This window comes from Beta vulgaris, chromosome 9 (genome assembly GCF_026745355.1).
Source record: "Beta vulgaris subsp. vulgaris cultivar EL10 chromosome 9, EL10.2, whole genome shotgun sequence".
Classification (NCBI taxonomy): Eukaryota; Viridiplantae; Streptophyta; class Magnoliopsida; order Caryophyllales; family Amaranthaceae; genus Beta; species Beta vulgaris.
The window spans coordinates 37762320-37783810 of NC_079210.1; the positions used below are offsets into that span (position 1 = coordinate 37762320).

The 21491-nt window shown below is 36.1% G+C and overlaps 1 protein-coding gene across 1 annotated transcript in view; it reads left to right on the forward strand.

Annotated features, from left to right (window-relative positions):
- The first annotated feature begins 277 nt into the window (after nucleotides 1-277).
- LOC104903680 (brefeldin A-inhibited guanine nucleotide-exchange protein 5) overlaps nucleotides 278-21491 on the forward strand; it is a 38712-nt gene continuing 17498 nt past the window's right edge. The window contains exons 1-11 of the mRNA XM_048635801.2: nucleotides 278-709; nucleotides 928-1009; nucleotides 2891-3137; nucleotides 3256-3377; nucleotides 3460-3518; nucleotides 4430-4487; nucleotides 5677-5761; nucleotides 5855-6088; nucleotides 6255-6313; nucleotides 6412-6481; nucleotides 6557-6625. Of these exons, the coding sequence (XP_048491758.1) occupies nucleotides 601-709; nucleotides 928-1009; nucleotides 2891-3137; nucleotides 3256-3377; nucleotides 3460-3518; nucleotides 4430-4487; nucleotides 5677-5761; nucleotides 5855-6088; nucleotides 6255-6313; nucleotides 6412-6481; nucleotides 6557-6625 (1194 nt within the window). The 5' untranslated portion in view covers nucleotides 278-600. The remainder of the gene's footprint in view (nucleotides 710-927; nucleotides 1010-2890; nucleotides 3138-3255; nucleotides 3378-3459; nucleotides 3519-4429; nucleotides 4488-5676; nucleotides 5762-5854; nucleotides 6089-6254; nucleotides 6314-6411; nucleotides 6482-6556; nucleotides 6626-21491) is intronic.

Consider the following 21491-nt stretch of genomic DNA (forward strand, 5'->3'; position numbering starts at 1 on the left):
ATCACAAAGAAAATCAGGGAGTATACCATTTCCTTTCAGAGTTGGAACCAAACAGGCAGATAAAATCAGGGTCATTCCTTTGCTTTCTCTTTGTAACCCTTTCTGGATTCCTTTTCCTTACCCCTACGCGACTAAACGCCCCCTTACTAAGATAAATAAATCATTTTCACCACTAATTTCGTGTCAGCTTCAAATCGAGATAGCAATTCGCGTCACTTTTCACCCTCACTACCGTTATCGTTATGTAATGTGTGCTACGTTGCTCTGCAAGTAAATCTAAAAATTAAAATTAAGCCCTGTTACCCCTCTTCCATCTTTCTCTCTCCTCCGTTTCATTCTTTGAATCCTCAAAAATCCGACTTTCTTCTCTCCATCACGTCGCTCGACGTAACCGGCGACTACCTACCTGACATTGTATTCCAAAATCCACGAATCTTATTTTCCGGATCTTCCAATTTCAACTCTTTGATCACTTGATCTCAACTGGGTTTACCCCTTTTCTCATTTTTTTTTCTGGTACATTGAATTTAACAAGGAGAAAAACTTAAACTTAGATTAGATCAATCAAACCCATCTTCGAATTGGGCCCCACCCGTAAAAATGGCGGGTGCTGCGGGTGGGTTTGTCACTCGGGCATTCGAGTCGATGCTTAAGGAATGTTCCGCGAAAAAGCTTACTTCACTTCAATCTGCAATTCAATCTTATCTAGGTTGGTATAACTTAATTTTTTTAATTTCTTTTGTTGGGTTTTTGTTGATTTTTCATTACTTCTTTTCTTTTGTTTGTAATGGAGACGATTTCTAATGACGGTTCATGTTAGCCGACCCCGAATTATTGTGGGACTATACTAAGACTTTGTTGCTGTTGAGTTTTTGTTGATTTTGTTGTTCCATTGGTATGATTATCGGGTTTAATGTGTTTTTGTAGATGGTGTTAAAGAGGGAAATCAGCAAACCTATGTGGAGGAGAAGCCTCAAGCTGCACTAGTAGCGGCAGAAGCCCAGGAGAGGTTAGATCTATTGTGGGATTTTTGTGATTCTGTTTGATCTTCGAAAGATTTTAGTTATAGTGGTGAATTCGAAAGTATGATTGTTGGGAGGAAGCAAACTTTAATTTTTATTGAATTGGTTAGATGTTTGATGTTGATGCGCGCAAGATTAGGATATGCTATCAATGTTATATGTGTGATCGTGGATTGGAGAAGTAATGTGTTCACTAGTGAAACTTAAGAGATCTACTGCTAGCTTTTTTCCATTGAGCCTTCCCCTTGAATTATGATCTTACCTGAGGTCTGGTTGGAAAACTGTACTTAGAAAAGTGTGATTGTTGGGAAAGCGAGCTTTTCTTCCTTAAATTGGTTAAGTGTTTGATGCACTCTAGGTTAGGTTATTACTGGCACAAGGAATGCTATTGATGTCGTATGTGTGATCATAGATACGTGAAATAATGTGGCTTACTAATGGAGCTTATGAGTTCTACTGCTAGCTTTTTCCTTTGAGCCATACCCTTGGATTTTAAGTTGAGGATTGTAGGGAAAATGGGGTCTTGCTGGAGAACTTTACTTTGGAACGTGTGATTGGTGGGAAGGCGAATTTATCTTTCTTGATTTGCTTAGATGTTACATTTAAGATCAGGATATAACCTAAGTTACATGGACTCTTCAATTAACCTCAAGTACCCGTGTCAGATCCTTGACACTTGGACACTTCATTTTGGGCCAATATCATTGAAAATTTTCATCGATTAGCCAATTCAGATACTTGGACACGTATCCGTGTCAGACATGGGTATAAGAGTCCAGGTAACATAATATAACCCCCATAGGGGATGCTATTGATTTTATATGTGTGATCATAGATAGGAATGTAGTTCACTAGTGGAACTTGAGAGCTTTGCTAGCTTTTTTCCATACAGCCATACACTGACATTGTGTAATCTTGGTGCTGTGGGGAAAGCTGAGGTCTCATAGAAATTGAATGCCTTATGGGAGTGAGAGTAAAAGCCATTTTGCAAAATAGTTTCGGAAAGGTATGTAGTAGTGTTTGATTGATTCATTATGAATGAGGAAATGATACAGAGTTCTCTGGTAAAGTGCAAGCTAGCTATTCCTTTTTTTGAGTAAATCACCCTCTGTGTGGAAGTAAAACATATTGTTTGATAAGAGTGTTAGACAAGGAAATGATAACAAGTGAATTTAATTTCTCTCTATTCCTCTCACTGTATTAGACTATTAGTAACCGTTTATACTGCATTGGATCTGTCACTCCCCATGTCTTCAAATTTTTAGACCCCCCATGCTTTTCAAACACCCAAAAATCTGAAGGTATTAGTTGATGCCACAAAGAGAGGCAACCTCGCGTATCACAATGTCTCTTTGTACCCTTTTCTTGTCCACCAATCTCAGGCATTATTGCATAGATGTGCACATTTGGTTCTTTCACAAACTGATTGTACTTAATAGATCATACTTTGTTCAAGCTTGTGATGCACTTTTCCATTGAAATGATATTTATAACTATATCTTAAAGCTGAAGATCTAAGAAGATGAAAGGCTGTCTAGTTGTCAAGCAAACTATTGCTTTTCATCTCAGACTTGGAAAGAGATTTTTTTTTCTATCTAAACCTTTGAGCTCAACGGGTTTTTGTTATTCTTTTGTGGCAATTGATAATTTTCGGTCTCTTTAATTTCCTGTTTGAGATTGGGGATGGAGGAGAAGACACTTGCAAACATTGTTGCATAACCGTCTAGGATGAAGTAAATAGTCTTTTCATGGTATTGTTTTTTAGGAATTAACTCCCTGCAGAAATTCAATTAGGTTGGACGCTTTCTTTAGTACTCAACTACACTGTTAATCATTGTTGTGTACATCTTCTGTTCATCACTGTGCAGTGTACCTAGTTCTGATGAGGGTGTTGACAACGAAAAGGTGAAGGATGATGTATCTCAAGGACATACCTCTGAGGGGGCAGAACAAGCTGGGGCTTTGGCACGGATGAATATATCTATTGCAACAGCCTTATGCAATGCAGGACAGACTTTAAATGGAGCTGAAGCAGAGCTTGTTCTAAACCCACTTCGACTTGCTTTTGAGACGAAAAATATAAAAATTGTAGAACTGGCATTGGATTGTCTTCATGTATGTATCCTCCAAGTTCAACTGCTTGGAAAAAAGTTCTTTTGGTTCTGGTTTGAGCAATATCCCTTAGTATTGGTTTTCATTTGCCAATTTTTTTACTTAATTCATTTTGGTGCAGAAACTCATTGCTTATGACCATTTGGAGGGTGATCCTGGTATAGACGGTGGAAAAAATGCTCCCCTGTTTGCTGACATTCTTAACATAGTTTGCGGTTGTGTTGATAATTCTTCCTTGGACAGGCATGTAAAATGTGCAAATTATATGTGTTGATGAACTAATTCTAAATTGTGTGCAATATCATGACTTAGTCTGTGTTTGCAGTACTGTTTTGCAAGTATTGAAAGTGCTCCTGACAGCAGTAGCATCTGCGAAATTCAGAGGTATCAGATAGGCCCCTCTATGACTTCCTATCTTCCTATTATTTGATTAGCTTGAATCTGTGACAACATATTCTCTGTAGTTCTGCTGCATAAAACAAAAGAATGACATTATCGAGATGGACAAATGTATAGGCATGAGAGTAGGGATACTCACAAGATAAACAAAGAATTAATGCTTTAAAGTTTTCCTGTTTTATTTGGATATCTGTCAAATGGCACTCGACAGAAAGACATTGTTTGTAAAAATCCAAAGAGTCGCAAAATAATTAACTTTGTCTCATATATTACTTCAGGAAAAAATTGATTAAGGTTTTGTGTTGTTCCATTTATCCAATAAGTTGTCTTTTCAGGCCTAAGGGTTGTGGTGGAGTTGACTATTGTTGTTTAAACAGTTTCACACTACAGGTCAGAAAATCGTGCTACTTGTTTCATTAGTTTTGAGAACCGCACCCAGGTTCTAGGCGACCTTAGGCATAACAAAAACCGCCTTGGAAGTCCCGGGCGCAGGTAGGTGTGCACCTAAGGCCACTTTAGGAGAGGCACTGGCCGACCACCTGAATCGCGTTCATTGAAGAATTTGCTACGTAAGGGCCATAGCCTCTTAGGTAGAGTTTAAATTGTGTGTCTTAATTCTTAATATTCCCACCTCCTCTGTCTCTTATTTATAAGTATAGAATGATAAGGTGTCGGATGCATCAACTTAATTCAGGGGACATTGACCTTTGTTTTTTTTTTTTATCCAATTTGTTTATACGAATATCATGAAAGGTTCAGCTTTATGTTTTATGTTATGACTATGTCTTGGTCATTTGGCGCCATTCTTTTATTTCCAAGGACGCTTTGCAAAAATCTATTTTATTTTTCTCTCTTGAAGATCTGTCCTAGTCCGCTGATACATGCTTAAAATGCAGTGCATGGGGAATCTTTGTTGGGAGTTATTAGAGTATGTTACAATATTGCTCTGAACAGGTAATACTATCACTTATTGATATTTTATGTATATATATATTTTAATTAGCGAGAGAGAAAATAGATCGAACTCCTGTAGCAGTATTTTTTTTGCTTAGCAAGAAATCGATTAGTTAACTTGTAGCAATGCTTTATGAGTTGATTATGTGAATCCAAGGTCTAGAATTAGTAGCCATCTAGCCAGGGAGGTCATCCCCGTGGCTTGCTCACTACTGCTGGGTGGCGCAGTCTTCTTCTTTTTATGATAAAAAAAGAAATTTCACTTCAAAGGAAACAGAAAATTACAATGGAAGGGGACAGAAGGCCACCAGAAATCTGGGAAAAAGATAAAGAACCCAAATCTTACATTACAGTAAATAGGCATGCCAGAGAACATCCCGTGACCATGAGCACAAAAAGAAGCTAAATACACCATTGGACCACTCAAAGAAACCTAAAAAAACAAGACGGCAATGGTTGTTGCATTATAAAATGAAAAGAAGTCCGGAGGCCGAACTCATGAGAGCTTATCAGCTTGGGGTAGGCTTGGAACCACTTGTGTGATGCAAGCCGAGACCTACTCGTTTTCGGGTTTTATACTAAGGCGTGAAATGACTCAAGACACACGAGTGATGACGTCCTATAAGCTTGAGACCCCTCCACGAGAAATCCTATCATTCCTGCCAACCAAAAGCACCCACAAAATATTATTGGGAGCAGGCTGCATTTTATGCCCTTATGTTCATATATTGAATTCATAATGACCCAGAACAGCCAGTAAGTGGAGCTACCCAGTGAAGACCCTACCAAATTGAACAGTCATTGTTACAGAAACATCACCATGGCACCGACTGACGATGCAAAAGATGATCTCATGAGCAATGCGTAAATCACACAAGCCCTAATCTGTTAATTTTCACATGTATTCTGTTTCCCCATAGCAGTCCAAACAAAAGCTTTCACCCGCTTTGGAACTTTGGCCTTCCTAATAAAAGTTGAAATAAAGTAACATTGTGGATTTGGGTGGTATAGTCATACAGTCCCACAAGATTTTAGTGGAAATAATATTAGGCCTGTCTCCCACTGAAGTTATTAAATTTGGTTTCACTGCTTCTGACCCTTAGCAGCTGTAGGCTACAAATTTGGATCATGCATACGGTCTTATATTGACTTTTAATTGTCTTGTGGCATGAAACTACTGTGGTGCCAGCAAGAGCCCTGTAAATCAAGCAACATCAAAGGCAATGTTGACGCAAATGATCAGCATCATATTTCGTAGAATGGAGTCTGATCCGGTATGGGATATATGTCATTTATCTGCTGTTCTTATTTTCTTCTCAAAGAAAATGTCCAATCACGATTGTTATCTTTGCTTAACTTCATTTCAGAGTATCATTTATGTCTCAAAGGAGATTCAAGATCATAGTCCAAGTGGTTCTGATAGGCCTACATCAGATAAATCTACTAGTAGTTCAAAAACAAGCGAAGAAGCCAGCTCTGCATATGACCAAAATGAGAAAGAGATGACCCTAGGAGATGCACTTTCTCATGATCCGGTGAAAGACGCGTCTATTGCATCTTTAGAGGAACTCCAAAATCTTGCTGGTGGTGCTGATATAAAGGTGCTTACTGTAAAAACCATTGCATTAACCACTGCTGTTGTTTGTTGTAGCTTCTTATCTCACTTCTTTTTTCCCCCTATACTCTCCTCTGAAGAACTTATCAGAGTTTATCTTTGTCATTTCTCACACTTTCTGGACGTTAATTGGAGTTGCATTGGTTTTGCAGGGTCTGGAGGCCATGCTTGACAAGGCAGTGCATCTTGAAGATGGAAATAAGACAAAACAGTATGCAGTTCTGATCTATGTTTCTATTAAAGTTGTGTTTATATACTTTGTTTATGTATTATGATGGAAATCTATCGTCATTGTGTTTATGCAAAAAGTGGGATGGATCTTGAGAGCATGAGTATTGGGCATCGCGACGCCCTCCTGCTATTCCGCACCCTTTGCAAGGTTTGTTTTCTACAAATATACTGTTAAAATTGTTGCATGATCCCAATTGTTTGCTAATTCTATAATTGTTTGCAGATGGGTATGAAGGAAGACAATGATGAAATTGCAACAAAGACACGTATTTTATCCCTTGAGCTTCTGCAGGTAATCCTCAACTTTCATTTGTACTTATATTTCGTAATCACTCTCTCTGTAAATCACTGGCTGATAGATAGGGTCAGGTTGTTGGAAAGTTTTTAGCTAGCCATCTAATATAGAAACTATTTTGATTGACCTTTTGCAATACTGCACTAGTGGCTGTTATTGGCTTCAAACTTTCTTGATTAGTGGTGCTCTATATGAAGTATTGATTTGCTTTGACCTTTATTCAATCTAGTGTTACGGTTACCTAATCCAAAGTATGCAAAATGGGTATGGGAATGCAATTTGCTATCTAGGTTTGTTATACACTTATACTAGTCCACAAATGTACCATTGTACTAATCTACATGTACGGTATCGTGATTTAGAAGGGGTGGGAGACGGGGGATTAGAAAATAAGGTGGCACATTTCAATCCGAAGGGTTAAGGTTGTAAAGTTCTTATATGAGAACTTGACGACACTAAGGAGTATTCCTTTTGAACAATAAGTAATCCATTTTGGTTAAAAGTAACCATTTCCCCTTAGGAGAGGCAACCTTCTAAAAGGATTACATTTTCAAGTTAAGGATTACCATATACTATCTTAATTTTTATCAAAATGAATTACTTCCTTAGTATCTTATTAAATGCAACAATTCTCTTGACACAGACTCCTAGGCAAATTTTCTTAAGGTAAGATTAATGCAAAAGTTTAGCATGTGGGTAGATTAATAAGGAGAGAGAAAGTGGGGCCAAAAAATAAAAAAAAACCAAAACTGGCGGCATTTTTAAGGGGGGGGGGGGTTGTGGGGACCGCATGTGGAAGTACTTTTTGGCTCCAAAATTACAGATTTTTGGAGCCAAAATTTAAAGTACCCAAAAAATATTCAGCCACCATACATTACAAATTTCCTTTCTCTCCTCTTCTTCTCCTACCTTTAACTGTTCCATTGTTTTTTTTTTAAAAAACACCACCATTTACACATGGCACTTGCACACAAAGCACCATAGTTAAATCAGTTTTGCGATTAAGCCAAAACAAACCAAAAAAAAAAAAATCAGTTTGCACAACAGATTTGGGGAAGTTGCAGCATGGAGGATGGAGGACTTGATGACCAGACTTCTTCTCAAGTGGGAAGATTTTGAGCTACAAGAAGTAATAAAAGATGAGGAAGAGGAAATAGCAAAGGAAGAAGCACAAATTAATGCAATAATTACAAGGCACAAATCAAATCTAACACTAGCACAAAGGAGACTAATTGTGGATAACCTACTTCTAAATGAGAATGTGGGAGTAATGAAATGGGGGTTTCAAAGCAAACTTGCAAGGGAAGTAGGTGTGCATAAGAGCACTATAAATCGAATCTACAAAGATGCAATGAAACAAAGAAGTAAAGGTCATGCAATAGATGTTATGCAGTAGATGTGGGAGGAAAGCTAAGCACTATAGTGATGATTTTTTTACAATCTGTGCCCCTGCATTAGAACAATTAGGAGCTTTGCAAGAGCAGCGAAAATACCACATTCCACTGTTTTAAGATTGTTGAAAAAAGGTAAATTAAGGTCACACGTCAAGTACCCACCCAAAAGTGACAGAGGCACACAAATTGACAAGAATGAAGTTGGTTATTAGGCCATATATATCCTCCTATACCAACTACAGAAGCAATTTTTCATGACATGCAAAATGTGATGCATATTGATGAGAAATGGTTCTACTTAAACCCCAAAATGAGGAGATTTTATCTCTTACCTTTTGAGGATGACCCATATAGGTGTTGTCAATCTATGAGGTTTAGGATAAAAATAATGTTCATGGGTGTTATTGGGAGGCCAATTTATGATTAAATTGGAATTGAAATCCATGATGGCAACTGTTCGAGCTCGGCTCGGTTAAAGCTCGGCTCGAGAGGGCTCGACTCGAGTTCGGATCGGCTCGAGAACTTAACAAGCCGAGCCTGAGCTACCTTAAGCTCGGCTCGAAAGCTCGCAAACAGGCTCGATAATTTTTTTTGTTACTAAAAATATTTCATTAATGTTTAATATAAGATAAAAAAAATTATTTTATAATCATGGTTAAAAGCTGTCATGTTAGTAGTCATAATATTTTCAAAGTTGTGATTTTTTATTTGAATAACAAAGTAGATATAGCCTGCCAAATTCCCACTTGTATACTTTTTCGCTTCATGGTTTGGGACAACTAGGGGTTGAGGTGGATCCACTATATTAATTTTGAGGGTCTTGAACAAACCATCTAATAAGAACATATTGAGTATAATGAGATATCAAACAATAATTTTATAACGCACATATCGATAATGAGAACCAAGTTAAGCTCAAAGTTTATATATATTATTCATGCCAGCTATTAGATTTCATTATATTATTTTTTCATCACACACCATCTATCTTTTTGACATATGTAGCACTTTTACGTTATTCAAAAAATGGGGAAATTTAACTATAATACCTCAAACACACAACTTTGCCTATTAATTTCTTAATTACTTATTTATTAACTAAAAAAGTATAAGGAGTTGATAATTAGATAGTATACAAAGAGAATAACAAGTAGTTCAAATACTACATAATAATTTTTGTACTTAGCCAAATTTAGTATATAAAAAGTGAATGTAGTCGAGTAATCGGATTTATTTGAGAGCAAATAAATTAATTGTTAGAAATGTATGATTGAAAAATCACTTGTTAAATGCTTAGAGCACATAAAAATAAATGAATATGTAGTAGTCTTTAAGTTTTTTTTTTAAAAAAATGGATAAAAATCAGAAAAAATAAAAAGGAAAGAAATATTAGAAATGAAAATAGAAAAAGAAAAAAAAAGAAAATAGAAAAAGAAAGAGTAAACTGCATAAGAAATAGAAAAGGAAGTAGGCAAGTAGCAAAGTTCAACTATGGTAAAAGAAGATTATGTGGCAGATCACAGATGCAATATGCATCCCACATCGACTGGTGAAGGTGAGGAAAATGCTTTCACACTCTATAAAAGCAAATCCTTCAACTAGTATCTTCCTACAGCAGCTATTTGTTTGGCCTTTGCTAACAACAACTGTTTAGAGAATGGGCCCTTGAATTATCAAATGTTTGGGCTTATGATACTAACTTTGGTTGAAAGTGAATTTCGAGCTTTTTGAGCTTTTCGAGCTCGAGCTCGAGCTGAGCTATAATTTTTGGGTTCGAGCTCGAGCCGAGCCTGATATTTTGGGCTCGACGAGCTTCGAGCTCGAGCCGAGCCTAATAATATATGTTTTCGAGCCGAGCCTAGTCAGGTTCGGTCTCGGTTCGGCTCGTTAACACCCCTAATGGCAAGTATGGATTATCCCCTTTTGTTCATTATGTAAGAGCAAAGGGAAGAAGTTACAACAGAGAAGCAGTGACTATTGAAACAAAGCCGGTTGAGTCAGTCACAAAAGAAGTCATAAGAAGAATGCTAATTCACAGTGTCATACCTAGCATTATGTAAAATCAGCCTGCTTATTTACCAAAAAACATTTAATTACAGTAAGATAATGCTAGACCACACATATCAAATGATGATATGGAATTCAAAGAAGCTACGATATAGAATGGGTTTAACATACAACTGGAAAAATCAACCACCCCAGTCCTCTGATCAATCAATTCAAAATATATCATTTCCACATAATGTAGATGAGCTTATAACAAGAGTTTAAGATGCTTATGATTTCTATGACACACAAAAGATTAAGTTTTCATGGTTACAGTTTGAGATTTTGAAAGACAAAGGGAGTAACAATTACAAAAATCCTCATTATGAAAAAGCATATTTACAGAGAATTGAGAAATTGACAGAGAATATCGAGGTTGAACAATCCCTACTTGATGAGGCAGTTAAGTACCTTAATGAAAGGGAGATTCCTATATTTTCTAATATGGAGTACTTCAATGAAGGGGAGGAAGTGGATGCAGATTAGGTCAGGGTGGTATATGACATTTTTTTGGCATTGTTAACTTACCAATGTAATTTTATTTTTATATTGATGCAACTAATGATGTCTGCTACACCTAACCAGAGTAAGTATGAGGAGAAACATGATGACATTTTTTGTGGGTAGATAATTTTTTTGTGTAGAAGGAACGTTAAGAAGTTTTGGTTATGTGTCTTTTATGTAAATATGTAAGTGTTGATGCAGTCATGTAATGTAATGCATGTTATGAAGATAATGGTAGTTAAGTTTCCTTGTTATGTGTAATTAATTTTGTTTACAAATGAGATTAGATAATGGGAACTCTCCACCCCAGTTCTATATGACAGACAAAACATTAAAATGATAACTTAACATCATTGACTTATTTAATGTATCAGGGTTTAACATAATCATCAGCACATAACCCATGCTTGATTCCTCAACAAGTTTGAAACACAAAGTACATTCAAACTTGGACGCCCAGAACATGGGTTATGTGATATTTTGAGTCTCATCATTTGCATTAGTTGTGACTATTATCTCTCATAAAATGTTCATTGAGATGTAAAGAGACTCTTTCTAACCAAGCATCCAACTAACAAACAAAGGGACAATTTTTAGGGCAACAGTGTTCCAACTTCTTCCAACATAAACCAACCATGAAACCAAATTAAGGGAACCAAACAAGCAACTAACCAACCAACAAAAATTCCATTTTGTTCCAACATAAACCAAATATTAAACCAAATTTGGGAACTCTTTTAAGCAACCAAGTAGCCAACCAACCAACATAAATTTCAACTTCTTCCGACATAAACCAAACATGAAACTAAATATAAACCAAGCAACAAATAGAATTACTGAAATCATCACAGGGGACTTATAACATAGTACGGCATTAAAAGCAGCACAAGACACAACACATGATCATCACAATTTTCTGTTTGAAGAATCGACATAAATCATCAGAGGCCAACAAAAAATCAAATCACATATTGCATTAAATGAGAATAGAGAAGATAACAAAATCTCAGGAACTCTTTTGAGTTTCTTTGTGCAACAATAGAAATGCATGCTCTCTTGGATCCAAATCCTCCCCTTCATGAAAGGGACTCAAAGGGATGTCGGACAACCATCATAGAAGTCCTCCTTATAGTCCTCATAAATTTTAAAACGACGCATGGTCCCGTCATCATCCTACATGAACAAATCATGGTATGTCCCCCCTTCTGCAAATCCAGTTTTCCACCCACACATCACCTCAAAAGAAACCCCCTGTTTTTCTTCCTATTCATTGTCAACCTCCATCTTAACCTCATGCATCTTCTCTTTCCCCTTTCTTTGAGGTGTAACTCGTTTATTAAAACTCACCGCCACTAGTGCGTACACTATCGACGGTCTGTTGATGGGGTTAGCTCTAATTTTTTCTCTCTCTTCCTGAGAGTTAGGTTCGTCGCCTTCTCTTTCTCTGCAGTTTTCATGACCTTCTCTAACGCCTTCTTCTGCGCCAATTTCTTTTCCTCCTGTTTCTCTGCAGTTTTCATGACCTTCTCTAACGCCTTTATTGATTTTTGCTAAGACAATTCTCAGCTTCGTCGGAGTAAAAAAAACTTTCATGCATAAGGAGATCCGTTCGGAAATTGAATTTGCAAGATCTTTGCAAATTATCATCTCCTCTTGTGATTTCGCAGCAAAAGTTGTGAGTGGTTGGGTGTTTACCATTGATGAATTTTGATGAGAAGATGATGAGAGAGAAGAAGTGTAAGAGAAAGAAGAAGATGCAGAGAGAAGAGGATGAGGAGAGAGAAGAGGAAGATTGAGAATCGGCTGAGGAAAGGTGAAGAAATTAGGGTTGTGGGTTGGGGGGGTTTTTGATGAACATTTATGATCAGTTTCAATTTGATCATAAATGTTGGTTGGTAGTTAAAAGGTTAGGAGTGAGATGGGAAATATGGTGGGAATCATTAACTTAGGCAAACTGCATAAGATTTTAAGTCGAAATTAGGAGAACATGAAAAAGGTTAATTAGTTTTAGTAAGGGTATTTGAGTAATTTCACACACAAATTCTTTACCATAAATAGAAAGAATGAAATGTTGCAATTAATTTGAAACAACCATCTTTAGAAACTGTTGCATTTAATTTGATAAGGAGGAAGTACATTTCATTGCTCGCATGTTCTCATATAAGCACTAAAGAGTTTCTCACGTGACATTTACTCTCTCTCTCTTTCTATATATATATATATATATATATATACATACATACATACATACATACATATATATACATACATACATACATACATATATATATATATATATATATATATATATATATATACACACACACACACACACACACCACCGTTTTTTCTTTTATACTTTTGCTTTCGAACACGTACAAAGGAGAAAGTGCAAAAGGTGGAGAGTGGGAAAGTATCACTAAGCGAAAACTCAAGAAAAAAGTAGAGTTAAAGAGAGTAAAAGTAAGAGAGATGCACATCAACCTACCAAAATGAAACAGGGTCATATGTCTCAATAAATAAGAAGAAATTCCCAGTTCTTAAGTTTTCTCATTGGTAACCAAAGTTTCTTTAGTTTAAATTTTAGTAATTTTTACACAAAATTACCCCATACTTTCTTAATGAAATCCGTGGACTTAGGCTATGTTCAGCTTACCTTATTTTTGCTTATTTTAGATCTAATCACATCAGATCAGAAAAAATAAGTTCAGATCAGTTCATTTCAGATCATGCTTATACTTAAAAACTCATTATTAATATTAAATATCTTTCATTACATATTAGTAAAAACGGTTTTTTCACCAAATACCCCTGACAAATAAATTCATTTCACCAAATACCCCAATTTTTTTCAAAATTCACCAAATACCCCTAACTTTCAAAACAATTCACCAGATACCCTTACTATTAACGGACGTTAGTGCTCCGTTAGCCTATATTTACAAGTTTGCCATAAGTCAACTTAGGGTGCGTTATGTTCAACTTAAAAAATTCAGTTTCAGGTCCAATAAGTTCAGATAAGTTCAGATAAGTTACAATAAGGTCTAATAAGTTCAATAAGTTCCAATAAGGTCTAATAAGGTCCAATAAGTTCCAATCAGGTGCAATAAGTTCCAATAAGGTCCAATAAGTTCCAATCAGGTCTAATAAGGTCCAATAAGGTCCAAATAGTCAATGTTTAATAAACATTTGTATTATTGTCCATTATTTTGTGATTCATAATTTCATATCACTATTAGCGGATTATGTTATTATTAGAATTTTAATTAAAGTACCACAATGATTATATAGTATTATACTTGTATTAGTGTCTATTATTTTATTATTTATTTGTATGTCTATTATTTTATTATTTATTTATATTATGTCTATTATTTTATTATTCATATTACTATTAGCTGATTATGTTATTATTAGAATTTTTTATTAAAGAACCACAATGTATAGTATTATATTTGTATTATTGTCTATTATTTGATTATTCATATTGCTATTGAATAATATTATAATCCTGGTCAAATAATTAAGGTTAACAATAATAATAATAATTATTATAATTATAATATTTTGCAATTCGTCTTTAAATAACTAGAGATAACATGTTTTCGTTACTAATAACTATGAAAGATATAAATGTTATCAATTGATTGCTTCTATCATTCCTGAAGTATCTTTCTTTTGCTCATCTTAGATTAGTAACTACTAGTATTTTATAAAATTATTATTATTCCATAAAAAATTTTGACGGGTAGTATTTACGTTAGTGGTAATATTTATGTTATTCATGGTCAATGTTTTTGTCTAATAAGGTCAAATAAGTTTCAATCAGGTTCAATAAGGTCTAATAAGTTTCAATTAGGTCCAATAAGATCTAATAAGTTCAATCAGGGTCAATAAGTTCCAATAAGGTCCAATAAGGTCAATCAGGTTCAATCAGGTCCAATAAGTTCCAATCAGGTTCAATCAGGTCCAATAAGTTGAATCAGGTCCAATCAGGTTTAGGGTGCGTTCTATTCAACTTATTAGACCTGAACTTATTGGAACTTATCTGAACTGAACTTATTGAACCTGAACTGAACTTATTAAACCTGATTGGACCTGATTCAACTTATTGGACCTGATTGGAACTTATTGGAACTTATTGGACCTGATTGAACCTGATTGACCTTATTGGACCTTATTGGAACTTATTGACCCTGATTGAAACTTATTAGACCTTATTGGACCTGATTGAAACTTATTAGACCTTATTGAACCTGATTGAAACTTATTTGACCTTATTAGACAAAAACATTATTATTATTATTATTATTATTATTATTATTATTATTATTATTATTATTGTTAACCTGATTGATAACATTTATATCTTTCATAGTTATTAGTAACGAAAACATGTTATCTCTAGTTATTTAAAGACGAATTGCAAAATATTGTAATTATAATAATAATAATAATTATTATTATTGTTATTGTTAACCTTAATTATTTGACCATGATTATAATATTATTCAATAGCAATATGAATAATCAAATAAAGACAATAATACAAGTATAATACTATACATTGTGGTACTTTAATAAAAAAATTCTAATAATAACATAATCAGCTAATAGTAATATGAATAATAAAATAATCGGTTTTTTTACCATATACCTCTGACAAATTTTTTTTTGCACCGTATACCCTTTCGACTTTTGAAATTCACCATATACTCTTCACTTTTCAAAAAATACATCAAACTACCCTTAATGACTAACGGCGTTAAACTCCGTTAGTCATTAACACCTAAACCCCCATTTAATCCTAATTAACTACCCTAAACCTAACCCTAACACTAATACTAACCCTAAACATAACTATTAGTAAAAAAACCTAACCCTAAAAGCCCACCACCAGCCTAACCCACCCCACTACCCATGCCCAGGCCCACCACCCTTGACCACCACCTGACCCACGCAACACCCCCTCCCCCTTTCCGCCATCCCCAACCACGCAGCACCCCCTCCCCCTCCTCCGCCACCCGCAGCTTAAAGTCGCACAGTAGCCGCAAAATCCGGTAGCACAAACTCGCGCAAACTCTCGCACCACCCCGGAACCCTTCGCACCACCCTCGCAACACCCCTAAAACCTCGCACCTCCCTGAAAAACTCCGACAATTATCCTCGCACATCCTCGATTAAAACCAGATTTCGTCCTGTAGCCACCAGTTGAAAGAAGATAACTTCACAGGGGGAGGGGGTTGCGCGATTTTGCAGGGGGAGGGGGGGTTGCGCGAGTTTGCGAGGGAGGTGAGGGAGACTTTAGGGGTGGCAGAAGGTTTTTTCGGTGATGCGAGGTGTCGGAAGGGGGAGGAGGTTGCGTTACTATGGGCGGCGGAAGGGGGAGGGGCTGCCGGATTTTGCAGTGCTGTGCAAGTTAACTTGCGGCTGCCGGATTTTTCGCGAGTTTGTGCTGCGTGTACGGTGTTGTGGGTGGCGGAAGAGGAGGGGGGTGTGGCGATGCAGGTGGCGGAAGGGTTTCGCGGGCTTCGGGGGTGGTGGGGTGGGGGACTGCAGTGGTGGGGATGGGTGGGGGTGGGTGTGGGGTTGGGTGGGGTGGGGTGGAGGGGGTGATGTGGCAGTGGGGTAAGGAGTGGGGGTGATGTGGCAGTGGGGGTAAGGGGGAGGGTGATGTGGCAGTGGGGGGTAAGGGGGAGGGTGATGTGGCAGTGGAGAGTTATGTGGCAGTAGGTTAGTTAAAGTGTATTAGATTGGGGTTAGGATTAGGATTTAATTTAGGCTAGTTAATTAGGGTTAGAGGGGATTAGGGGTTAATGACTAACGGAAGTCTAACACCGTTAGTCAAAAGGGTAAGTTGATGTATTTTTCGAAATGTGAGGGGTATATGATGAATTTGAAAAGTCGAAAGGGTATATGGTGCAAAAAAAAATTTGTCAGGGGTATATGGTGAAAAAACCGTAAAATAATAGACATAATACAAATAAATAATAAAATAATAGACATAATACAAATAAATAATAAAATAATATACACTAATACAAGTATAATACTATATAATCATTGTGGTACTTTAATTAAAATTCTAATAATAATATAATCCGCTAATAGTGATATGAAATTATGAATAACAAAATAGTGGACAATAATACAAATGTTTATTAAACATTGACTATTTGGACCTTATTGGACCTTATTAGACCTGATTGGACCTTATTAGACCTGATTGGAACTTATTGCACCTGATTGGAACTTATTTTACCTGATTGGAACTTATTGGACCTTATTAGACCTTATTGGAACTTATTGCACTTATTAGACCTTATTGCAACTTATCTGAACTTATCTGAACTTATATGAACTTATTGGACCTGAAACTTAATTTTTTAAGTTGAACAGAACGCACCCTTAATAAGTTCCAATAAGTTCAGTTCAGGTTCAATAAGTTCAGTTCAGATAAGTTCCAATAAGTTCAGGTCTAATAAGTTGAATAGAACGCGCCCTTAATTAGCTCTAAGTCAACTTAATTAGCCCTAAATCAACCTAATTAGCCCTAATTAATCCCTAATTAACTCTTCCTAACCCAACCCCAATCCCCAAACCCTAGACCCACCACCCAACCTAGCCCCACCCCCTCCCCTCCCCCTCGCCGGCAACCCCCTCCCCCTCGCGCCGCCTTCCGGGAAGCCCCCTCCCTCACTCTCGTCGCGCTTCCCCTCCCCCTCCTTCCTTCCTTCGCGCTGTTGTTTTTTCTGCTGCGATGAGAGTGAGGGAGGGGGAGGGGAGGCGCGCGCGACGAGAGTGAGGGACGGGGAGGGGGCTGCCGGAAAGTGGAGCGCGAAGGAAGGAAGGAGGGGGAGGGGGCTGCCGAAAAGAGGAGCGCGAAGGAAGGATGGGGAGGGGAGGCGCGACGAGAGTGAGGGAGGGGGAGGGGGCTGCTGGAAAGGCGGCGCGAGGGGGAGGGGGTTGCCGGCGAGGGAGATGGGTTGCCGGCGAGGGGGAGGGGAGGGGGAGGGGGGCTGGGTGGTGGGGCGGGGTTGTTGGGGGGGGGTGGTGGGTTAGGGGAGAGAGAGGGGGTTAGGTTAGTTAGGTTTTATAGGGTTTTTTAAGGTTAATTAACACTAATGACTAACGGAGTTAACCGCCGTTAGTCATTAAGGGCATTATTTGTCATTTTTTTTAAAATTTGGAGTATCTGCTGAATTTTTTAAAAAGTTAGGGGTATCTGGTGAATTTTGAAAAAAAGCTGGGGTATTTGGTGAATAAATTTATTTGTCAAGGGTATTTGGTGAAAAAACCGTAGTAAAAATTATAATAATTGAATGTTAATAAAGTATTCATTGAGACGAATCAAACAAGACCCCACATGACTATATTTTTTCTTATATATTGAGAAAATCTAAAAGATTCTCTCTAATTGTGAATAGTGTCAAGATTCTAAGTGAGAAAGATTAAAAAAATACAAAGGGAGTATTATTATTTACTAGTACATTTGTTCAAAAGGATTATTATTGTTGTTGTTGTACATATTAATTATTAATATTGGTAATTATTATTATTCTTGTTGTTATCATTATAAATGTCATTGTTATTATTATTTTAAGTTATTCAGTTGTTATTAAACAATAGAAAATTAAAAGCCACGTGTTAAGAACATAAGATTGACGTAAAAATAAGAAATATATAAAATATGATAGCTCAAATTCATGACAACGAAACTACTAAGTTCGGATTACATTTCAAAATTAGCTAAGTGCGAGATACAAATTATAAATTTAGATTCGGTATACCTCTTCCTACCGAATTCCAAATCTCTCTAGCTATTTGAAGTTGCACGCTATTTCTTTCTTTCTTGCGCAAGTCATAGTTGTTTGTATATCTTATTTTATTTTATATGAAAAAAAAGAGTTGAGTCTGCCGACTTCTCAAGTGTGAACCTTTTTTTTAAGGGAAAGTGTGAAACATTGTATAAGTGCTCTTATAAATTAATGACTTAGGATAGATAATTATTTTTAGTAATAATTATAATTATTATGATTATAATTATTGTTGTTGTTATTATAATAATGATAATAATAATAATAATAATAATTATTAATAACAAAAGTTGTGTAAAAGTTGTAATAGAAATAAAATGATAATAATAGTAATACTATACATAAGATTTTATAATGTATTGCATAATAATGAATTAAAAGTAATAATACAATAGTAATAATATATTTTATAAAAGATAAGATCTTGTAAATCAGATCAGTTCAGATCACATCAGAAAAAATAAGTTCAGATCAGAATATTTCAGGTGAACTAAACATAGGCTTAGTGAAGTAAATCCGTTAATCCAACTGATAAATTCAAAAACTTACCCTTTAATATATATTTTTCTTCCAGATTCAGTACCTACAAAAAATTCATCCCCTAATAACAAGCTGAGACTTCGGTACCCACAAAAAAATATCCCTAGAAATCAAATGGAGTCTCTGTAAAAACAGGAATATCTCAGTAGTTCTCCCTTCACCCTTGTAATAATAACACTCAGGCAATATACAAGACAACTTTCTCTTTAAGCTGTGAGCTTCAAGCTCAGCTATGGAGTTCTCTGAAATTCTCAATTCATTTTTCTTCTTAATCTAAAGATCTCTATACTTTGAGTTGGACATGGTATCTGATGCGCAAGCGACACTTCCTGATTGTTCGACAAGGCTTGGAATTCACATCTTCATCTGAAATTCTTCTTTCAAGAAGAAATCTCTGCATACACTGATTCGAATTTAAATTCTTAGTCGATTGTTGCTGGTTCATCTTCTTCAATTTGAATTTGAACTAGTTTTTTGCACATCTTCTTGCAATTGATTGTGCTGGAAATTTGTGAACCGAAATCGAAATGGTGAATTTGTAAACCTAAATACTAAGTTTCATTAAGATAAATGGGGTGGGGGAAAAATCTGGAAAAACGGGGTGATGGAGAAGCTGAAGGAGGACAGAGAAGATGGAGTGGATGCTAATAATTGGGTCTTTTTGTAAACTAACGGTAGGCTAACGGAAAATCTCATAATGTTACGCCAATTAAGTTACCAAAAGTACCGGGTTATGTTTATATCAAAAACTTTCATTATCAATGAGAAAACATAAAAAACTCCCAATCAAAAAAAGGAGGGAGTATATAAATAGACCCATGTTTTGGCTGTTCTTGCGAGGAGAATTTATGATATTTAGGAGAACGATTTAGTTTCTCATCATACACTATTCACTTTTTAGGTGACAACAAATTACTGAAGAGAAGAGAAAACAACTGAATAAAGTGCTCTAGAATTGACCAGCGAGTGTTATTACAAATTGTCTGCGACTAAATAATCTTCATAAGGGAGACCCCCGGTCTTACTTCTTTAACTTGAGGCTAAGTACACCGGCGATTCCCATGATAACCATTTTATGAGGACCTTTTTAGTAGAGTTCATTATTCTTCTTCAATGGACACAGCAAAAGATTGCTACAGATGCATGTAGCCTGATATCTTATTCTCCCTATTCCTACCAAATCCGCCCTAGACCAACAAAAATCCGAATGTCATGGTAGGGGTTCATAGAGGTATAGGTGCTGTGCAGTTTTGCTCCTAGCCAGTTGAGATCAGTGGAGATTCCATTAGTGAAAGACAAAGGCAGTAAACTGAACTTCCAAATTAGTTTCTAATTTGTTGTCAGCTATTACATATCCAATATCCTTGATGATCCCCTAATCGATGTTCGGAGTCGGGAATTATTGTCAGATATGGGTAGATATCAATGTCAGACACATTAGAGCTCAAATTTTCAGACATAGGGACACTATCCTAAATTTTGACATGGGTGTGTGGACATGACTTCATGATAAGCATACCTGATTAAGTGATTTTTTATGACTTTTTGTATGTAGAACATACATACACATCTTAGATTGAATTGTTTACTAATTTTTGTTGAAATTATCAAGCACATTTACAAGCATATACTTCCTCCGTTTTCTAATAGTTGTAACCAAAGGAAATGACACGCATATTTAGAGCAGTTGTATAAATGTATGTTGAGAATATTAAATAATGTGCATGTGAGGAGAAAACCTTTCCCAAAAAGGAAATCGTACAATTAATTCAAAACTTTTCAAAATAGAATATGGAACAATTATTAGAAAATGGAGGTAGTATCACATAAGCATCTCCTTTCTTTTCCTCCTTTTTACATTATGGATATGCGTCTCGAGACAATTGAAGTGTTTGGCAAGGATTTCATACCTTTTTCATACCGTCGAGTGTTCGACATGAGCCATGAGACATATTGAAGTGTCAAAGTAACATATGTCCTTTCAAATTTTGAAATGTCAGTGAAGAAAGAAGTCGACAGATTTTTCAAGTGAAAACCTTTCAAGACTTTCTTCCATAAAGCATGTCATTAGTGTAGATCTCGCTCGAAAATGTTATGCAAGCAATTTATTGGCCTTCACTATTTTTCTGCTTTTCCTTGCTTCTTTCTCCTTCCTCGAAATCCATTGATGGCCTGTTTGGATTCTGGAATTTCATTTGAAATTCTGGAATTGGGCCAAATCACTTGTTTGGATCATCTAATAATTTGGAATTGTATTTGGCCCAAATCCAAGACTCGTAAGAAGTAAGGCATAATTGGAGAATTTGAAATCCAACCAAAACATATGTCATTTCAAATCCAAAATAAGTGTCAGTTTATTTCTATCTCCTCTCTCATCACTCTCCCCCTTCTTCTCTCTCCCACCATTAACAATACCATTACAAACATCTCTCATCACTCTCCCTCTTCTTCTCTCTCCCACCATTAACAATACCATTACAAACATGTTCAAATTATGCATTTGAAATTCCTAATTTTTCCCAAACAAATCATTTGGAGTTGAATGTGGGGATTTACAATTCT